The sequence below is a fragment of the Rhinichthys klamathensis genome, unplaced genomic scaffold (genome assembly GCF_029890125.1).
Source record: "Rhinichthys klamathensis goyatoka isolate OS25496 unplaced genomic scaffold, OSU_Roscu_1.1 h1tg000114l_1, whole genome shotgun sequence".
NCBI lineage: Eukaryota > Metazoa > Chordata > Actinopteri > Cypriniformes > Leuciscidae > Rhinichthys > Rhinichthys klamathensis.
Genome location: NW_026606651.1, coordinates 4,894,430 through 4,913,189, shown reverse-complemented (window position 1 = coordinate 4,913,189; position 18,760 = coordinate 4,894,430). Strand labels below are relative to the sequence as shown.

At 38.6% G+C, this 18,760-nt stretch overlaps 2 protein-coding genes across 4 annotated transcripts in view; one reads left to right on the top strand and one right to left on the bottom strand.

Moving 5' to 3' along the window:
- Positions 1–532, bottom strand: part of rabl6a (RAB, member RAS oncogene family-like 6a) — a 31,982-nt gene extending 31,450 nt beyond the window's left edge. For 2 of the 3 annotated variants that reach the window (XM_056254872.1, XM_056254873.1), the window contains exon 1: positions 357–532. The gene's annotated coding sequence lies outside the window, so the exon portion shown is untranslated. The remainder of the gene's footprint in view (positions 1–356) is intronic. The other variant, XM_056254874.1, reaches the window with a different exon arrangement.
- Positions 533–1,863: 1,331 nt separating this feature from the next.
- On the top strand, positions 1,864–13,969 carry LOC130088204 (TNF receptor-associated factor 2). The gene is made up of 11 exons (XM_056254870.1): positions 1,864–1,992; positions 3,334–3,544; positions 4,376–4,454; positions 4,548–4,646; positions 4,765–4,926; positions 5,009–5,083; positions 5,217–5,291; positions 7,192–7,713; positions 11,053–11,230; positions 11,356–11,504; positions 13,751–13,969. The coding sequence occupies exons 2-11, from the start codon at positions 3,357–3,359 to the stop codon at positions 13,967–13,969; spliced, it is 1,746 nt and encodes a 581-aa protein (XP_056110845.1). The 5' UTR covers positions 1,864–1,992; positions 3,334–3,356.
- The last annotated feature ends 4,791 nt before the right edge of the window (positions 13,970–18,760 follow it).

Genomic DNA, 18,760 nt, shown 5'->3' with positions numbered 1-18,760 from the left:
TATCTCTCTCACCTGTCAGTTGATAAAACCGCTGTAAGAAAGCTGTCAGTTTTACCACAATCTCAGAATGGACCAGCTGTTAAATGTTCTTTTGCAGCTCCAGTCAGTCAGCAGAGGTTTAGATTCACTCTGTAAGCTGTTAAATCCCGCTGAAGCTCTGACAGGGAAGTGTGAATACTGTCCCCATGAAGGCTCTCATTGATACCTGTGTGTGTTTAGTGAGGTGAATTATTTGCGCTCGTCTGTTTTTAACGGCCATCAGCTTCACAGCTAAAGCGACGTGTCGATTACAATACAAAAACACGGCAACGTTTCATTGCAATTCAGATCCGTCTTACTTTTAACAAACTCATTACTTGACTCACGGTCTTCGCCTGCGATATTTCAGTCGCATTCTGCTGTCGGATGAAGTTCACGATAGCCCATTTTCTGTGTTGAAGGAAAACATTTCCTTAGCATCCCTCTCTCATCCCTCTATCAGCTGTGGAATGCCGTGAGGAGCGCGCGTCGGGTGCGCGCTTGTGCTGCAGCTCCTCTAGCGGTAGGATGACGAATAGCGTCGCTCTAGTGGTAGTGTTGTGTAACAGCAGCACTTTAGCGCCTCTAGTGGTAGAATGGAATCTATTATGTATATTCAGTTACAGTATGTGTCCAAATCTAATCCAAACATACAACTGACCGAGAACAGTATTGCTATTATTATCACCTCCCAGATAAACAGTAATCTAAACAGCAATAAGAGCGTCTTAGAATACATTTTAATTAAAAATGTTCCCCTCCCAAAATAATTTTTCAGAGGCCAAAATAAAATGTACAAAAATGAAATAAACAGAATAAAATAAACCCTAATTAATAATACTGAGAAAGTTAGTATATATATATATGTATATGTACACACACACACACACACACACACACACACATATATATATGTGTGTGTGTGCATAATTCTTCACTATTATTTATTTACCTTTATTTTTTTAAATATGATGCTGTTCAGAGTCTGTACAATAGTCATTAATGTGCATATTATACATTTGTATTAATATTAGGCCTATGTATTTATATTATACGCTGACCAAAATGAAATAAACCCATATATATATTTGGGTTTATTTCATTTTGGTCGGCATATAATATAAATACATAGGCCTAATATTAATACAAATGTATAATATGCATATTAATTACTATTGTAATTAGTATGTAGTTTAATGTAGTATAATGTAGTTTAGTGTATTCATAGCGATTGTTATTATTGTTATTGAAATAAACCCAAATATATATATTATATATATATATATATATTTGGGTTTATTTCATTTTGGTCGGCGTATAATATAAATACATAGGCCTAATATTAATACAAATGTATAATATGCATATTAATTACTATTGTAATTAGTATGTAGTTTCAATGTAGTATAATGTAGTTTAATGTATTCATAGCGATTGTTATTAAAATATATATATATATATATATATACATATATATATATATATATATATATATATATATATATATATATATATATATATATATATATATATATATATATATATATATATATATATATATATATATATATATATATATATATATATATATATATATATATATATTATTATTAATAACAATCGCTATGAATACATTAAACTACATTATGCACCCAACAAGAAACAATGATACAAATAAAAAATATGAATAGTATACATTTAAATGGATATTATGTATTTACATTACGGACAAAATAATCCTTTTTCTTTTTCTTTTTTTTTAACCATGATAGACAGTCCTCCCGAAAAAAAAGAAAACTGCTTTAGATATCCAAAAGCCCAGTGCACGCTCACATTATGACGTAATCCTGTGAAAGAGCACGCGCTCTTCTCAACAATGTCGACCACCAAAACACAGCAGCCGCGCCGCGCGCCTCGATCCGTCACAGCGCGAGCACAACCGAGCAAATGAAAGCGAAATCTCATCGCGGTGCGGTAAGTGCGTACCTCGCTCTCATAATCAATTGTTTGATTCTTATTTTATTGCATGCATGTTTATTGTCAGGCTCAACATATCCGTACATGTAAAAGAGGCGTGGCGGTACAGAACGGACGCAACAACCATTCGAAAGATGTTGCATTTGCTTAGCAACAGAGGAAAATATGAGATTTGCAATTGTCAGCTGACTGTATGATGTATATCGACGGGCTGCATGGTCGATATCTGATGAAAGTGCTTTCAGATATGCATGAAAGGTTCTAGTGTGTGTTTCCTGGGAATGTTTACACCACTCTACACTATACACCATTTGTGTGGACTGGATGTCTGTGGAAACACGCACGTATTCAAGCAAAACTGAAACAGAAACAAAGAGATTGGATTCATATTAAGAGACCTGCTGTGCATGCTTAGGTTTATTAATGCTTATCCAATTACTTTAGATAGAGTCTTTCCATTTCACCCTGTAAAGCATAACAATCTTATCAGACGCACTCAATTGTAGCCCACTAATGCACAAAGAATCATTTATTAATTTGTTCGTAATATGTCTGCAAAGGCTCTAAATATGTCACTAAAAGCATAATAGACAGCACAATATCTTTTAGGAATGCTACATTTCGCATGTCAGTGCTTATTATTCTTTAAAGTAAGATTACTTGATAAATGGCTAGGAATATGATAATGTACAACAATGCAAGATCAGATCACCAGGACCTTGCTGAAGCTGAGGGGTTTTGCATCAACCTGATATTGTTTATTTCATGACTTTATTATCTCACTGATTACATGGCCACTCACCAAATAAATAAATACACGGACATAAAATATTGATTTCAAATTTTGGATTATGTTAGAAGAGTGTAGAATGATACAAGCATTCCAGAGAGCTGTGTAATAAACGTTGGTTACTCTTTATATGGGAACACTTTATTTTACAGTGTCTTTGTTACACATGTTATAGTTACTGTAGTAATAACTATAATTACATGCAACCAACCCTAAACCAACCCCTTTTCCTAACCCTAACCCTATGGTTCATTAACATTAAATGTATAATTACACTGTAACAAGGACACCTTAAAATAAAGTGTAACCCTCTTTATTTTAATGTCTTTGTTACACTGTAATAATACATTTACTTACTATAGGGTTAGGGTTTGGTTTGGTTTGAGTGTATATTATTATTACAATAGCATGTAACATATGTAACAATGACACAGTAAAATAAAGTGTTACAGTACCTAATCTTCTTTTGGAAACGGAATAGAAAGCCACTGTTGTCATATATAGATTTGAAGGTACTTTTCAGCCCTCATGGGTTCTCTCTTGTTTAGACCAGGAACGTTTAGAGCGGGACATGGCTGCTCAAGAACCCTCCCCCCCGTCCTCCATGGAGAACAACAAGCCAGGGTTCCCAAAGAAGATCCTGGCCAACAAACTTGAAGACAAACATTTATGCAACTGCTGTCAGAACATTTTGAGAAGGCCGTTCCAAGCTCAGTGCGGTCATCGCTTTTGTTCTTACTGCTTCAACCGGACTGTTGGGTAATCCAGCCTGCTGATCGAAAACACATGCTGATAAATACAGTTCTGATGCAATACATTTAAACAAATAAATCTATCTAACATCATAGGGGCGATTGACATTAAATTTCATTCATCACAAGAATACTGACACTTTGTGAAAGTGAAAACCAAAAAATACACTGCTGTTCAAAAGTTTGATAAGTCTTTTTAAACTTATTTTGGAAAAAAAGTCTTATGTATTTATGGCATATCTGATTTGCTGCTTAAAAAAAACATTTCTGATTAACATCAATGTTGAAAACTGCAGCTTAATATTTTTGCAGAAACCTTGGTACATTTTAGTTTTCTGGATTCTTTGATGAATACAAAGTTTAAAAAAACAATATTTTGTAACATTATAAATATGTGAGTCCTTTCTGAAAAAAAAATTTATTCCTTTAAAAAACTTTTTACATACCACAAACTTTTGAACAATAGTGTAATTTTGAGGTATAAAAGTAAAAAAAAAAAATTGTATTACATTTTTTTTTTTTTATCTTTGTCTTTGAATTTATTTTATCTCTAGGTTGTTAGTTAAATTAACTACCGGTTAACCGATATGCTTTTCCAATAGCAGCGTCTACAGAATGTATTGTTCAATATTTATACGACATAAGCTATAGAAATTAATTATAATAACTGAGATAAGTAATTTAGTGCACTTAAACGTTTAATTGTATAAATACATTTTAACGCAATTTTGACTCAGAATTCACAAGCAATATTTGAAAATCAAAATTGACTAGGGTGTACCGATGCCAAAAATACTGATGTCAAAATAGCAAAATGTGTCTCGCTTTGCCGTTTTAGATCTGGACCACAGAAATGTAATGCCTGTATCAAGGAGGACATCTTCGAAGAGCCCACGTCAATTCTCAAACAAGGCTGCGTAAGCACAATGCTTTGCTTAATGTGAAATATCAAGAGTTATGAACATTTTTTAAATGACTTACTGCCAGACATTCCCTGTGTTTTCCTGCAGGCGTTTCCCGACAATGCTGCCAGAAGAGAAGTTGAAAATCTTCCAGCTGTGTGTATCAACGAGGGCTGCGCCTGGAAAGGCAGTATTAGAGATTATGAGGTTGTGTGTTCATTAACATTAGCTTTATTTAAATAAAGTCTTTCAACACTTTACAACAAAAACAATGCACACAGTTTCTCTTTTGGTAACTTGTTGTCATAACTCTGTTTTTTTGTAGTTGAGCCATGAGGGGAAGTGTGAGTTCATGATTCTGTCCTGTCCCTTGTGCAAGGAGCTCATTAGATTTAACGAACAGGAACGTCATAATGAGCGCGTGTGTCCTGAGAGAACGCTCAACTGCAAATACTGTAAAGAACCATTTCACTTCAAAAACATCAAGGTAAGTGAGTGGTCTAAGAAAAGATGCAATGTGTTTGAGGGCTGAATAAAGATTTTAATGTTACAAAATAATGTTTTCACAGGCCCATGATGAGATCTGTCCCAAATATCCTATGATTTGTGAAGGATGCGCGAAGAAGAAAATCCCCAGGGAAAAGGTGTGGAGTTATCCAAGTCACATTGAACGTGAACATTGTTCTTCAGTAACACTCATTACTGACTTCTTTAAGAAAACATCAGTATGTACGGATGGTAGATCATTTCTTTGCAATTCTCTTTTGGTCTTTTTAGTATGTTGACCACATCAAGTTCTGCAGCAAATTCAGGACTCCGTGCAGATATCATGTGGTTGGCTGTGACATGTCAGTAAGTACAGTTTTTTATATCGTAGCATTCAAACAGACCAAGAACTGAGTTCATGAAATGGCAGTCAATGCCTTTGTTTCTGTCTGTTTTTCTTGGGAATGTTGCAAATGTGCACTGTAACTTCATTTGCTCAGCATTTGTTCAAGAGCACTTCTGAAAACAAGTTTCCAAACAATAAACATCATCATCAATCGCAGTCAAAAGACGGTCATGAACTGTCCTTTTCTTTTTCTCTATCCCAAAACCTCAATGTACATGTACAATGTACACAAAATGTAATATGTGCGTAAAAGAAATCTTTATTTACCCAGTTGTGAGAAGTCATTTTGTAGCACTAGAAATACAGAATTTATTGAAGAATATACAGAAAATATACAATGTTCAGAAAATAACAATGCAATAGTAATAAATAAATCTGCTTTGTGTAAGAATAGATTATTATTAATAAAAAAAAAAAAGTTAATTAAAATAAAGTATTAGATGAACAACTTCAAACTTAAATGACTTGGCAGCTAACTAAAATATAATAAGTTAAAGTTGAAGTACTAAAATTACTAGAACAAAAAATGAATTAAAAAATAAATTAAAACTAAATAGAAATATTAAAAAATAATATTAAAATGACACAAGCACATGAAAATACAAACAATTAAACAAAAATTTCCCGTAGTGAAACTACGCAAAGCTTCTGTGTTGCACGTCACACGTAGGCTCACTATTGGCCGACGCTGGTCATGTGTGTGATGCGTGTGATGACAACATAGAAGCTTTGCGTAGTTTCACTACGTGAAATCTCGAGGCCCACAGAGAAGGAAATGAATAGTTGAATAAAGTCGTTATTTTTGTTTGTTTTTTTGCGCACAAAAAGTATTCTCGTCGCTTGATAAACTTAAAGGATTAGTTTAAGTTGAACTTTTGCTGATAATTTACTCACCCCCATGTCATCCAAGATGTCCATGTCTTTCTTTCTTCAGTCGAAAAGAAATTAAGGTTTTTGATGAAAACATTCCAGGATTTTTCTCCATATAATGCACTTTGCTGGGCACCAAACGGTTCAAGATCTAAATGACCGTTTCAGTGCAGCTTCAAAGGGCTTTAAACGATACCAGACGATGAATAAGGGTCTTATCTAGCGAAACGATCGGTCATTTCAAAAATAAATAAAAAAGTTAAAGTTTTATAGGCACAAATGCTCGCCTTGCGAACTCTCCTGTTCGAACTCGTTCATCAAAATGAACGAGTCAATGACTCGAAAAAAGATTTGTTCATTTTGATGAACGAGTCAATGACTCGAAAAAAGATTCGTTCATTTTGATGAACGAGTTCGAACAGGAGAGTTCGCAAGGCGAGCATTTGTGCCTATAAAACTTTAACTTTTTATTTATTTTTGAAATGACAGATCGTTTCTCTAGATAAGACCCTTATTCATCGTCTGGTATCGTTTGAAGCTGAACTGAAACGGTCATTTAGACCTTGAACCGTTTGGCTACCATTGAAGTCCATTATATGGAGATAAATCCTGGAATGTTTTCATCAAAAACATTAATTTCTTTTCGACTGAAGAAAGAAAGACATGGACATCTTGGATGACATGGGGGTGAGTAAATTATCAGCAAAAGTTTTTTTAAAAGTGAACTACTCCTTTAAGGTTGAGCCACTTTAGTCACTCGGACTATTTTAACGATGTCTTTCATAACTTTTGGGCCGGCCAGTTTCGATCCCTTAAGAAGCCTATGGAGGAGTGATCCAGCTCTCAGATTTAATCAAAAATATCTTAATTGGTGTTCCGAAGATGAACGAAAGTCTTACGGGGTTGGAAAAACATGAGGGAGAGTAATTACTGACAGAAGTTTCATTTAGGGGTGAACTAACCCTTTAACCCCATTGATTTCCCTTTGAGGTGGAGAAGGAGAAGATCCACGATCACGAGCGTGCCTGTGCTCACGAACATCTAAACCTGCTGTTGCACTACATCATGGGCATGAAGGTCAGTCTGGAGGGCCTGCAGCCACAAAGTCTGGAGCTGGCGGGTCACAAAGCTCACGAGCTTCACCAGGCGCTCCGAGACCTGGAAGCCAGAGTGAGTCAGCTGAGCGCCATCCCCGTGCAGGGGGTTCCCTCCTCTTCGTCCTCCTCCTCGTCCTCCTCCGCGTGTGCCGTCGCTCCTCCTCCTCCTCTGCCCACGTCCTTCACGCCTCTGCCCAGCTCGGTCGGCGCCGCCCTGGAACTGCAACTCCACAGCGAGAAGACCAAGGTGGCAGATCTGGGCCGGCGCTGCCAGGACCTGGAGGTGAAGGCGGGGACGTTTGAAGATGTGGTGTGTGTGCTGAATCGAGAAGTAGAGCGCTTCGCCACCACCATGGAGGCCAGCAACCGACAACACAGACTCGATCAGGACAAAATCGAGGCTCTTAGCAACAAGGTGTGCTGCCATCAATTTAAGCTTTAACCCTGTAAAGCCTGACTGATGAAATAATAATCTTTTGTTTTTGAAATGGAAAAGTTGGGTCGTAGTAGTCACTCTTTATATGCCAATAATATATGATGATATTTAAATGCTTAGTTTTATGATCAAAGCTCTCTAGTTTGAAATTGTTCGGGGCCGAAAAAACATAATGCAACGCAATACAATGATGATTGAGAGATGAACAAACAAGCGTTCCTCAAGAGCCTGATGGATCAAAGCTTCCAAAATAATAAATAAATAAATTCATACATATATAAATATACGAAGAAATAAAAAAAAAAATAATAATAATAAATGAGTATTTATACTTTTATTTCCTTATTTATGTATAATTGTATTTTTCCACATTCATTTATGTATTTAAATTTTTTTATTTCTACATTTCTTTATCCATGTGGTAATGAGGGGGGCATGTTTAACCTCAGACATAGATAAATGTAGACATAAATAAATAAATATATATATATTAATAAATCTGGAAATAAATAAATGGATAAATAAATGTGGAAAAAATACAATTAAACATGAATAAGGAAATAAAAGTATAAACACTTATTTTTTGTTATTTTACATTTATTCGTATATTTATATATTTATTATTTTGCCAGCTTTGGAATTCCATACATATTTGACATTTACATAAAAAAAAAGAAGAATTCGAATAAATGATGTATGAATAATCAAGTAAACCAATGTTGCTTGAGGAAATGTTCATCTTAAAATATACCTAACAATATAAAAGTTATTCTTCACAGCAGAAAGACACAAGCTGAAGCTGGACATTTTTACAATTATACTAAAAGTCCTTTTACTTGCTAAACACTTATAAACTATCAATCAGACAACAGAAGGCATGAAGTAGATTGTGTGCAACACAAATGTTTGATAATTTTGATAATTCATATTTCAAATATGACACAGTAGGCTTAAAGGGTTAGTTCACCCAAAAATGAAAATGATGTCATTAATGACTCACCCTCATGTCGCTCCAACCCCGTAAGACCTCCGTTCATCTTCAGAACACAGTTTAAGATATTTTAGATTTAGTCCGAGAGCTTTCTGTCCCTCCATTGAAAATGTATGTACGGTATACTGTCCTTGTCCAGAAAGGAAATAAAGACATCATCAAAGTAGTCCATGTGACATCAGTGGGTTAGTTAGAATGTTTTGAAGCATCGAAAATACATTTTGCTCCAAAAATAACAAAAACTAGGACTTTATTCAGCATTGTATTGTCTTCCGGTTCTGTTGTGGATCCGCGTTCAGTGCCGCCGCTGACGTAAGACGCTGCTGACGTGTGTCTGGTGTGTGTGTGTGTGTGTGTGTGTGTATTCTGGTTCTGTTGTGGATCCGCGTTCAGTGCCGCCGCTGACGTAAGACGCTGCTGACGTGTGTCTGGTGTGTGTGTGTGTGTGTGTGTGTGTGTATTCTGGTTCTGTTGTGGATCCGCGTTCAGTGCCGCCGCTGACGTAAGACGCTGCTGACGTGTGTCTGGTGTGTGTGTGTGTGTGTGTATTCTGGTTCTGTTGTGGATCCGCGTTCAGTGACACCGCTGACGTAAGACGCTGCTGACGTGTGTCTGGTGTGTGTGTGTGTGTGTGTGTGTATTCTGGTTCTGTTGTGGATCCGCGTTCAGTGCCGCTGCTGACGTAAGACGCTGCTGACGTGTGTCTGGTGTGTGTGTGTGTGTGTGTGACGTAAGACGCTGCTGACGTGTGTCTGGTGTGTGTGTGTGTGTGTGTGTGTGTGTGTGTGTGTGTGTGACGTAAGACGCTGCTGACGTGTGTCTGGTGTGTGTGTGTGTGTGTGTGTATTCTGGTTCTGTTGTGGATCCGCGTTCAGTGCCGCCGCTGACGTAAGACGCTGCTGACGTGTGTCTGGTGTGTGTGTGTGTGTGTGTGACGTAAGACGCTGCTGACGTGTGTCTGGTGCGCCCGAGCTTCGTTTACAGTCTGAGGGAGACGCACGCTGGAAACAAAACAATCTTCACAAACATGTCTAAGGATTTCCACACAGAGGAAGACTTGCATTTTTTTGCCCAGCCATATTTATTTGAACCCGAATACTCGGACGCACCAGACACACGTCAGCAGCGTCTTACGTCAGCGGCGGCACTGAACGCGGATCCACAACAGAACCAGAATACACACACACACACACACACACACACACCAGACACACGTCAGCAGCGTCTTACGTCAGCAGCGGCACTGAACGCGGATCCACAACAGAACAAGAATACACACACACACACACACACACACACACACACCAGACACACGTCAGCAGCGTCTGACGTCAGCGGCGGCACTGAACGCGGATCCACAACAGAACCGGAATACACACACACACCAGACACACGTCAGCAGCGTCTTACGTCAGCGGCGTCACTGAACGCGGATCCACAACAGAACCAGAATACACACACACACACACACACCAGACACACGTCAGCAGCGTCTTACGTCAGCGGCGGCACTGAACGCGGATCCACAACAGAACCGGAATACACACACACACACACCAGACACACGTCAGCAGCGTCTTACGTCAGCGGCGTCACTGAACGCGGATCCACAACAGAACCGGAATACACACACACACACACACCAGACACACGTCAGCAGCGTCTTACGTCAGCAGCGGCACTGAACGCGGATCCACAACAGAACCAGAATACACACACACACACACACACACACCAGACACACGTCAGCAGCGTCTTACGTCAGCGGTGTCACTGAACGCGGATCCACAACAGAACCAGAATACACACACACACACACACACACACCAGACACACGTCAGCAGCGTCTTACGTCAGCAGCGGCACTGAACGCGGATCCACAACAGAACCAGAATACACACACACACACACACACACACCAGACACACGTCAGCAGCGTCTTACGTCAGCGGCGGCACTGAACGCGGATCCACAACAGAACCAGAAGACAATACAATGCTGAATAAAGGCGTAGTTTTTGTTATTTTTGGACCAAAATGTATTTTCGATGCTTCAAAACATTCTAACTAACCCACTGATGTCACATGGACTACTTTGATGATGTCTTTATTTCCTTTCTGGACAAGGACAGTATACCTTACATACATTTTCAATGGAGGGACAGAAAGCTCTTTTTGGGTGAACTAACCCTTTAAGTTAGTATAAATCTTGTGAAGGCCTCTTTCTTTGCCAATGTGAGAATCATTTATGATCAAAATGTTTACTCCAAATCTAATCAGATGGCCTGACCTCTGTATCTCTCCATGATGTGTCTCTTCATCTCATAGGTTCGTCAGCTGGAACGGCAGGTGGGTGTTAAAGACCTGACTGTTGCTGAAATGGAGGGCAGACTACGGGAGATGTCCGCAACCACGTTTGATGGCGTCTTCATCTGGCGGATTTCAGATATTACTAAAAAGAGACAAGATGCCATTGCTGGACGGGCGCCTGCCATGTTTTCACCTGGTAAAAAAAACCCATATGAATCAAAATAGATAAAGTAATTTCATCAGAAATGAGTCAGTGTTTTTTATATATATATATATATATAATTATATATTTTAACTTACATGCTCCTCGGTTCTGTTTAGCATTTTACACAAGCAAGTATGGCTATAAGATGTGCCTGCGCATTTACCTGAACGGGGATGGGACGGGTCGTGGGACTCACCTCTCGCTGTTTTTTGTGGTCATGAGAGGAATGAGCGACGCGCTGCTCAAATGGCCCTTCAACCAGAAGGTACATCACCAGTTTGTTCTCTGCATGTCTTCAGACTAATGCTATTGCACTTCTGATACTGTTACTTTTCATGAAACGTCATTTAAATATGGAAACTTGAAGTGATCATAGAAATATTTGGTAACACTTTACAATGTGGTTTCTTTAGTTAACATTAGTAACTACTTTAGTTAACATAAACTAAGAATTGACAATACTTCTACAATTATTAATCTTAGTTCATGTTAATTTCAACATTTACTAACATTATTAAATTCAATTACAAATACATTACTAAATTCAATTACAAATACAGTACTAATACTGAACTTACATGAACAATCAATGAACAGCTGGATTTTTATTAACTAACATTAACAAAGATTAATAAATACTGTAATAAATATATTGCTCATTGTTAGTTCATGTTAGTTAATACATGAACTAATGGTGACAATACCAAATATTTTTATGAAAATATATTTTTGCAAAGAAATAAGGATTTAAATGCATGTTAACATTGCATAACATTTTTCACAATTTATATACAATACAGAAGATAATAATAATAATACAAATATAATAATGCATAAACTAGAAGACTTTAAAATACAATCACATATTGCCAGCCAAACAGGGGAAACTAACTAAATAAATAATATTAATATATATATATATAAATAATATTAATATTAATATATACACTCACCTAAAGGATTATTAGGAACACCTGTTCAATTTCTCATTAATGCAATTATCATCCAATCACATGGCAGTTGCTTCAATGCATTTAGGGGTGTGGTCCTGGTCAAGACAATCTCCTGAACTCCAAACTGAATGTCAGAATGGGAAAGAAAGGTGATTTAAGCCATTTTGAGCGTGGCATGGTTGTTGGTGCCAGACGGGCCGGTCTGAGTATTTCACAATCTGCTCAGTTACTGGGATTTTCACGCACAACCATTTCTAGGGTTTACAAAGAATGGTGTGAAAAGGGAAAAACATCCAGTATGCGGCAATCCTGTGGGCGAAAATGCCTTGTTGATGCTAGAGGTCAGAGGAGAATGGGCCGACTGATTCAAGCTGATAGAAGAGCAACTTTGACTGAAATAACCACTCGTTACAACCGAGGTATGCAGCAAAGCATTTGTGAAGCCACAACACGCACAACCTTGAGGCGGATGGGCTACAACAGCAGAAGACCCCACCAGGTACCACTCATCTCCACTACAAATAGGAAAAAGAGGCTACAATTTGCAAGAGCTCACCAAAATTGGACAGTTGAAGACTGGAAAAATGTTGCCTGGTCTGATGAGTCTCGATTTCTGTTGAGACATTCAGATGGTAGAGTCAGAATTTGGCGTAAACAGAATGAGAACATGGATCCATCATGCCTTGTTACCACTGTGCAGGCTGGTGGTGGTGGTGTAATGGTGTGGGGGATGTTTTCTTGGCACACTTTAGGCCCCTTAGTGCCAATTGGGCATCGTTTAAATGCCACGGCCTACCTGAGCATTGTTTCTGATCATGTCCATCCCTTTATGGCCACCATGTACCCATCCTCTGATGGCTACTTCCAGCAGGATAATGCACCATGTCACAAAGCTCGAATCATTTCAAATTGGTTTCTTGAACATGACAATGAGTTCACTGTACTAAAATGGCCCCCACAGTCACCAGATCTCAACCCAATAGAGCATCTTTGGGATGTGGTGGAACGGGAGCTTCGTGCCCTGGATGTGCATCCCACAAATCTCCATCAACTGCAAGATGCTATCCTATCAATATGGGCCAACATTTCTAAAGAATGCTTTCAGCACCTTGTTGAATCAATGCCACGTAGAATTAAGGCAGTTCTGAAGGCGAAAGGGGGTCAAACACAGTATTAGTGTGGTGTTCCTAATAATCCTTTAGGTGAGTGTATATATACATACATATGTGTGTGTGTATACAGTAGTCAACACTTGAAGTGGATCAAAAAAGTTAATCAAAGTTGTCCTAAGACAAGAACAGGTATTGTTTAAAATTCATGTATAACTTTGATGAAAGGTTTTGATCCACTCCAAATGTCGACTACTGTATACATTTATATAAGTCTTCTGTTTTATATATTATTTGATATGTATTTAAATATTACAAATAGTATCAATATCATTTTATTTTGTGATAAAATTAAAAATGAATATTTTCACAGCCTGAGCTACAGTACCTAGCCCAAAATGAAAGCATTGCTGTGTATTTGTGAGCTGAATCTAGTGACATCCTTCCAGGTCACACTGATGCTGCTGGACCAGAGTAACCGAGAGCACATCATCGATGCGTTCCGTCCCGACATCACTTCCTCCTCATTCCAGAGGCCCGTAAGCGAGATGAACATCGCCAGCGGCTGCCCGCTTTTCTGTCCGCTGTCCAAGCTGGAGGGCAAGAACTCGTACATACGGGACGACACCATCTTCATCAAAGCCATCGTGGACCTCACGGGCCTTTAGGTTTTCGCAGGAGCCGCCGCACCACAGCAGGAGGTTTATTCCATGACGTCTGTTTGACGTCTGTTTGGACACGTTGGACACATTTCCCTGCATGTGTTAAGCCGTCACGAACGCCGCACTGCTGCACAGTTCCAGAAAGGGTCAGTAGAGCTCTACAACAGGAAAAAGGGTTGTGAAACACTGGAATTGAACGTGAAGTCCGGTCCAGTCACATAGTGTAGATCACAATTCAAAACTTAAGTTCTTCAGCACAGCGCAGACTTTTTTCATCATCACATTAGACAATATATTTAATAAACGAACAGGCTGATTAGCATTTTACAAATTGCAGTTTGCATGATGAAGACTATGAAATGTGTTCAGCACATTTTCTTTTTCATTGGTAAGTGGGTAAATTGCACTCCTCTAGTGCTAAACTGTTTTTGAGGGTGAAGGGGGTTATAATTGTCATACAATAAGTATAGTGAGGGTCATGATCGTGGATTTCATTTAATCGGTGTTTGGCTACATCTGTGGAAGATAGTTTGAAGTTTAAAGGTAAAAATCTTAGCGTAGGTGTCTGTGAAATGGTCCTGAGCAGGAGTCCTGTGCACACCAAGTTATTGCGTTGCATTTTGTATATTTTTAAGAAACTACGACAAGTCTTGTTATTACTTTTGTAAATAGGAATATTTATACAGTTTACTTGGTACATCGGGAGCTTGAGTTTATAGTGTTTGCCGGCTTCATGGAGTGCAAGTTTGTATTTTATTCCTTTTAAATTGTTCTCACTGCCAAATGATGTACGAGGCAGTTTCTGTATTTTCTAGGCTAAATTTAAGCTCTTGAGATGTTTACACAGGACCAAGCTTTTGCTATACAATTGTCTTTTATATTTGGCACTGGGGGTATGACTACGAGTTAACCAGGCTCCACTGATTTTAAACCAGTTATGACAACTATTGAAACTTCTCTGTGCATGGGAGGCCTCAATCTGCAAATGCACATGATATTGATCACACACAGTTTTCTCATCCAGTGAGTGACGACACCACTGCAGACATACTTTAGAGATAAATGAAATAAATATTAAACATAATGATTATTTTATACGATACACTGCTTCTATTCTTAAAAATACAAGCAGATATCTATATATTCATACGATATAAGCAATCGATATGTATCTTTATATATAACCATAAACTCTCCAAGCGAGGGATCTTTATACAGGAAATGTATATACAGTTTACATCTATTTTATTATATTTAATGCATATTATTTACATAGCTGTACATGTGCAGTCATGGTGGTTTAAAACTAATTTTAACTTCTTCTTAGTAAATTGTCAGAAATACAAATTAATTTGTACATGCGATGCCTTGTGATAACTTGAATCCGATCACTTGATACAATCTTCAAACAGAAATATCTGAAAGCTGAGGATATAAACTGCAATACTGAGAAAGCTCAACTTTAGGGCATTTATTAAAAGGGACAAAATAGATGGTACCAGACATTAAAAAAAGATATGTTATACTGTGTTTCTGTGACATTACTTGTGCCAAATATCCATAGTGAAGTGCTGTTAGAGTTAATAGATAATGATATGTCCTTTAATGAAAACTGATTGAATGTATGTCAAACTCAAAATGTGCAATTTTATAAAAACAAAAACGTAATGTATACTGTATTATTTTCCCTTTCCCTTTTAAATAGAAATTTGTGACAAGTGAAATTTCTAGCTAGTTTTTTTATTATTATTATATTACAATGCTAATGATATACCCCCAAATTTGTAAAATTCTAGATTAAAAGTTTAGAAAATGTTGCGCATACCAAAACCGGAGCCACAATAATTAATGCCACATTTTCATTTAAAGTTGATCCCGACAGCTCACAATAGTTTACTTGTTAAGAAAGACGTTTTTCCTGTACCCATTTCTTTTTTAATTTTATCCTAGTATGTTTCTATGTATGATGCAAAAATTGTCATAAAACATTCACATTTCACAAACCTTGATTGTGGCTAATGTTGATTTTTTAAAGTCCCAAACGTCATGGTCTGCTTAGTCGCATGGTATTACGCTCATCAAGAAGACAGTTACGCTGTCACAAATGCATACACGTGGTCATTATGCATAATTAGCAGCATTGCTGGCTATCTTAGAAATGCATTGAAAATGATTAACAATATATATGTGCCTAAACATTATGACCAGTCATAGGTAAAGTGAATATCATTGATCATCTCCTAACAAGGCCACATATTAAGGTCTGGGTTGATTAAGCTGTGTTTCCAGCACTTTTACAGTGTTTACAGCAACTTTCCCCAGGAACTAGTGACTTTGGGGTGGCACTCGTGTGTTTCGACCGCCATGAAGTTCGGGGTAAAAATGTCCCCCTCAGAAAGTCCCTGCTCGCAAGGTAGTACTTTTTCAAAGTTCAGGAACTTTCGGGGATGGGACTTGGGCGCTGAACATGCTGATTGGTTCAGTTCATGCCGCATTTTGATGGTTTGACTCATTTCAACCATCATTTTTAAAAATCTGTTGCGGTGGGTGCAGTCCTACGTCACCGGACTAATTTGCCTAATCTTCACGGTACTTTAGGGCATGGTGAAAACGTTGAAAGCAAGGGGGGAAAAAGTTCCTGGGACAAATTGTTCCAGGTAATTTCGGTGGAAACGCGGCTTTAGATGGTAAAGGGACACTCAGCTCTCATAATCAACATATGTTGGATCCAGGAGAAATGGGCAGGAATAAAGATCTGAGTGACTTTGACAAGGACCAAATTGTTATGGCAAGTCGACTGGGTCAGAGTATCTCTGAAACGACAAGGCTTGTGGGTTGATCCCGGTCAGCAGTGATGAAAATTCACCAACAGTGTCCGAGGAGGAACAAACCACAAACCGGTGACATCGATGCACGAGGGCAACAAAGGCTATCCCATCTGGTCCGAACCGACTAAAGGTCTACAGTGGCACTTTGGCGCCAGCCCTCTGCCCAGTAACACACTTCCACACTTCACACTAAATTTTAATGTTGGATATGGGAGGAATGTGTCACAACACACAATGCATCACACTCATAGACAGTATAAGAAGTGGACAGAGCCATCTCATTGGAACTCAGTTGAGACAGTTGAAGCCCATTTTTAGCGATTTTTGAGCACTTCCGTTCCTGACGCGCAGACTCAAACCGACTCAAACTAAGCTTGATGACGTGAGCAACCTGTCTGACAGACGTTAATCTTCTAGTAGCTGTGCGTGAAAATTGCCAACGTTAATCTTGCAGAGACGGGGAACTTGAGCAAAGAGTTCTTTGGCGTGAGTGAGCAGGAGTAAGTATTACGTTGCTTTTATGGACTCATTATCTATGGGCTTCTCCCTTGACGGGACGTCCCCCCGATTGCCTGCGAGCTTCTCCTCCTGTCTGTACGGTAATTTCTGTTCAGCGCGACAGAGAGTCGAGTGGTTATGACGCAATCGTTAGACTATTTTTAACTGTTTCTATGGGGCCATAATGTAACATAGAAGGTAATGAAGCCCTTTATACATTGTCGTGTTTCTTTAGAAATAAATAATGGACAAATGGAGTCTTTAAACGCCTCAGATGTAAAGTTATTCGCTGTCAAAGTGACGCCAAAATGAATGGGAGTCAATGGAAATGCTAACGCAAGTGTAGTTCTGCTACAAGATGGCGGCACCCGGCCGGCTTCAACTTCCGGTCGATGGATTACCCCCTTGATCACACTCTGTTGCGTATGGGGCTGCATATAGTGCCTATGATGACCCCTATCCACCATTGAAAGCGCCTACAATGGGCACGCGAGCGTCGGAACTGGAACTTGGAGCAGTGGAAGAAGGTCACCTGGTCCGATGCGATGAGTCTTGTTTTGTTTTTTTAACATCACATGGACGGCCGTGGACATGTGTGCCGTTTACCTGGGGAAGTGATGGTGCCAGGATCTCTGTGGGACGATTACAAGCCGCTGGAGGGAGTGTGATGCTCTGGACAATGTTCTGCTGGGACATCCATTCATGTGCACGTAAATTTGACACGTGCCACTGACCAAAACATTGCAAACCAGGTACACCCCTTCATGACGATGGTGTTCCCTAGTGGAAGGGGCCTCTTTTAGCAGGATAATGCATGGAAAGGTTTGAGGAACATGATGAAGGGTTCAACATGGTGATGTTGCCCTGGCCTCCAAATTCCCCAGATCTCAATCTGATTGAGTATCTGTGAGATGTGCTGGACTAACAAGTTTGATCCACGGCAGCTCCACCTTGCAACCTACAGGACTTGTCTTGAAGGATCTACTTTTTTGGGTAATGAATCTTTGGGAAAGTTATAGGAAAATTGACAACATATCAATTCCAACATTACAAATTATATTTTTATTTTCTATTTTGTTGAAGATCATTTTAAGACATTCAAAGAAAAGAGATACAGTTTAATCGACAGTTCTGCATTGAGGGATTATAGACATTTAGGACTCTATGGGGGGGGGGGGGGGGGGGGGACATTATAAAAAAAAACAATAAAAAAAAACAATAATCAATCAAAAAGCAAACTGGCTTATACAAACTTTTCAGAAAAAAAATCACATTAACATTTGCTAACTTTTATTTAGTTTTAAAAAATGAACAAATGAACACTTATTTGCACCATCCTGGCTATGTCAGACCTGAGTGTGGTAATGATTCAGTCGAGGAAATGACATCACTGGTCTTGAAAACTGAGCTAATCTAACTCCATTAATCATTATAATAGTGGAGACTTATTCTCATAGTAGTATTCTTAGAT

Bases quoted from the DNA above. Each gene is read 5' to 3' on its own strand.
- LOC130088204 (XM_056254870.1), top strand. From the start codon at position 3,357: ATGGCTGCTCAAGAACCCTCCCCCCCGTCCTCCATGGAGAACAACAAG. The intron at 4,647-4,764 runs GTTGTGTGTTCA...GTTTTTTTGTAG, and splicing joins GCAGTATTAGAGATTATGAG to TTGAGCCATGAGGGGAAGTG. The intron at 7,714-11,052 runs GTGTGCTGCCAT...TTCATCTCATAG, and splicing joins TCGAGGCTCTTAGCAACAAG to GTTCGTCAGCTGGAACGGCA.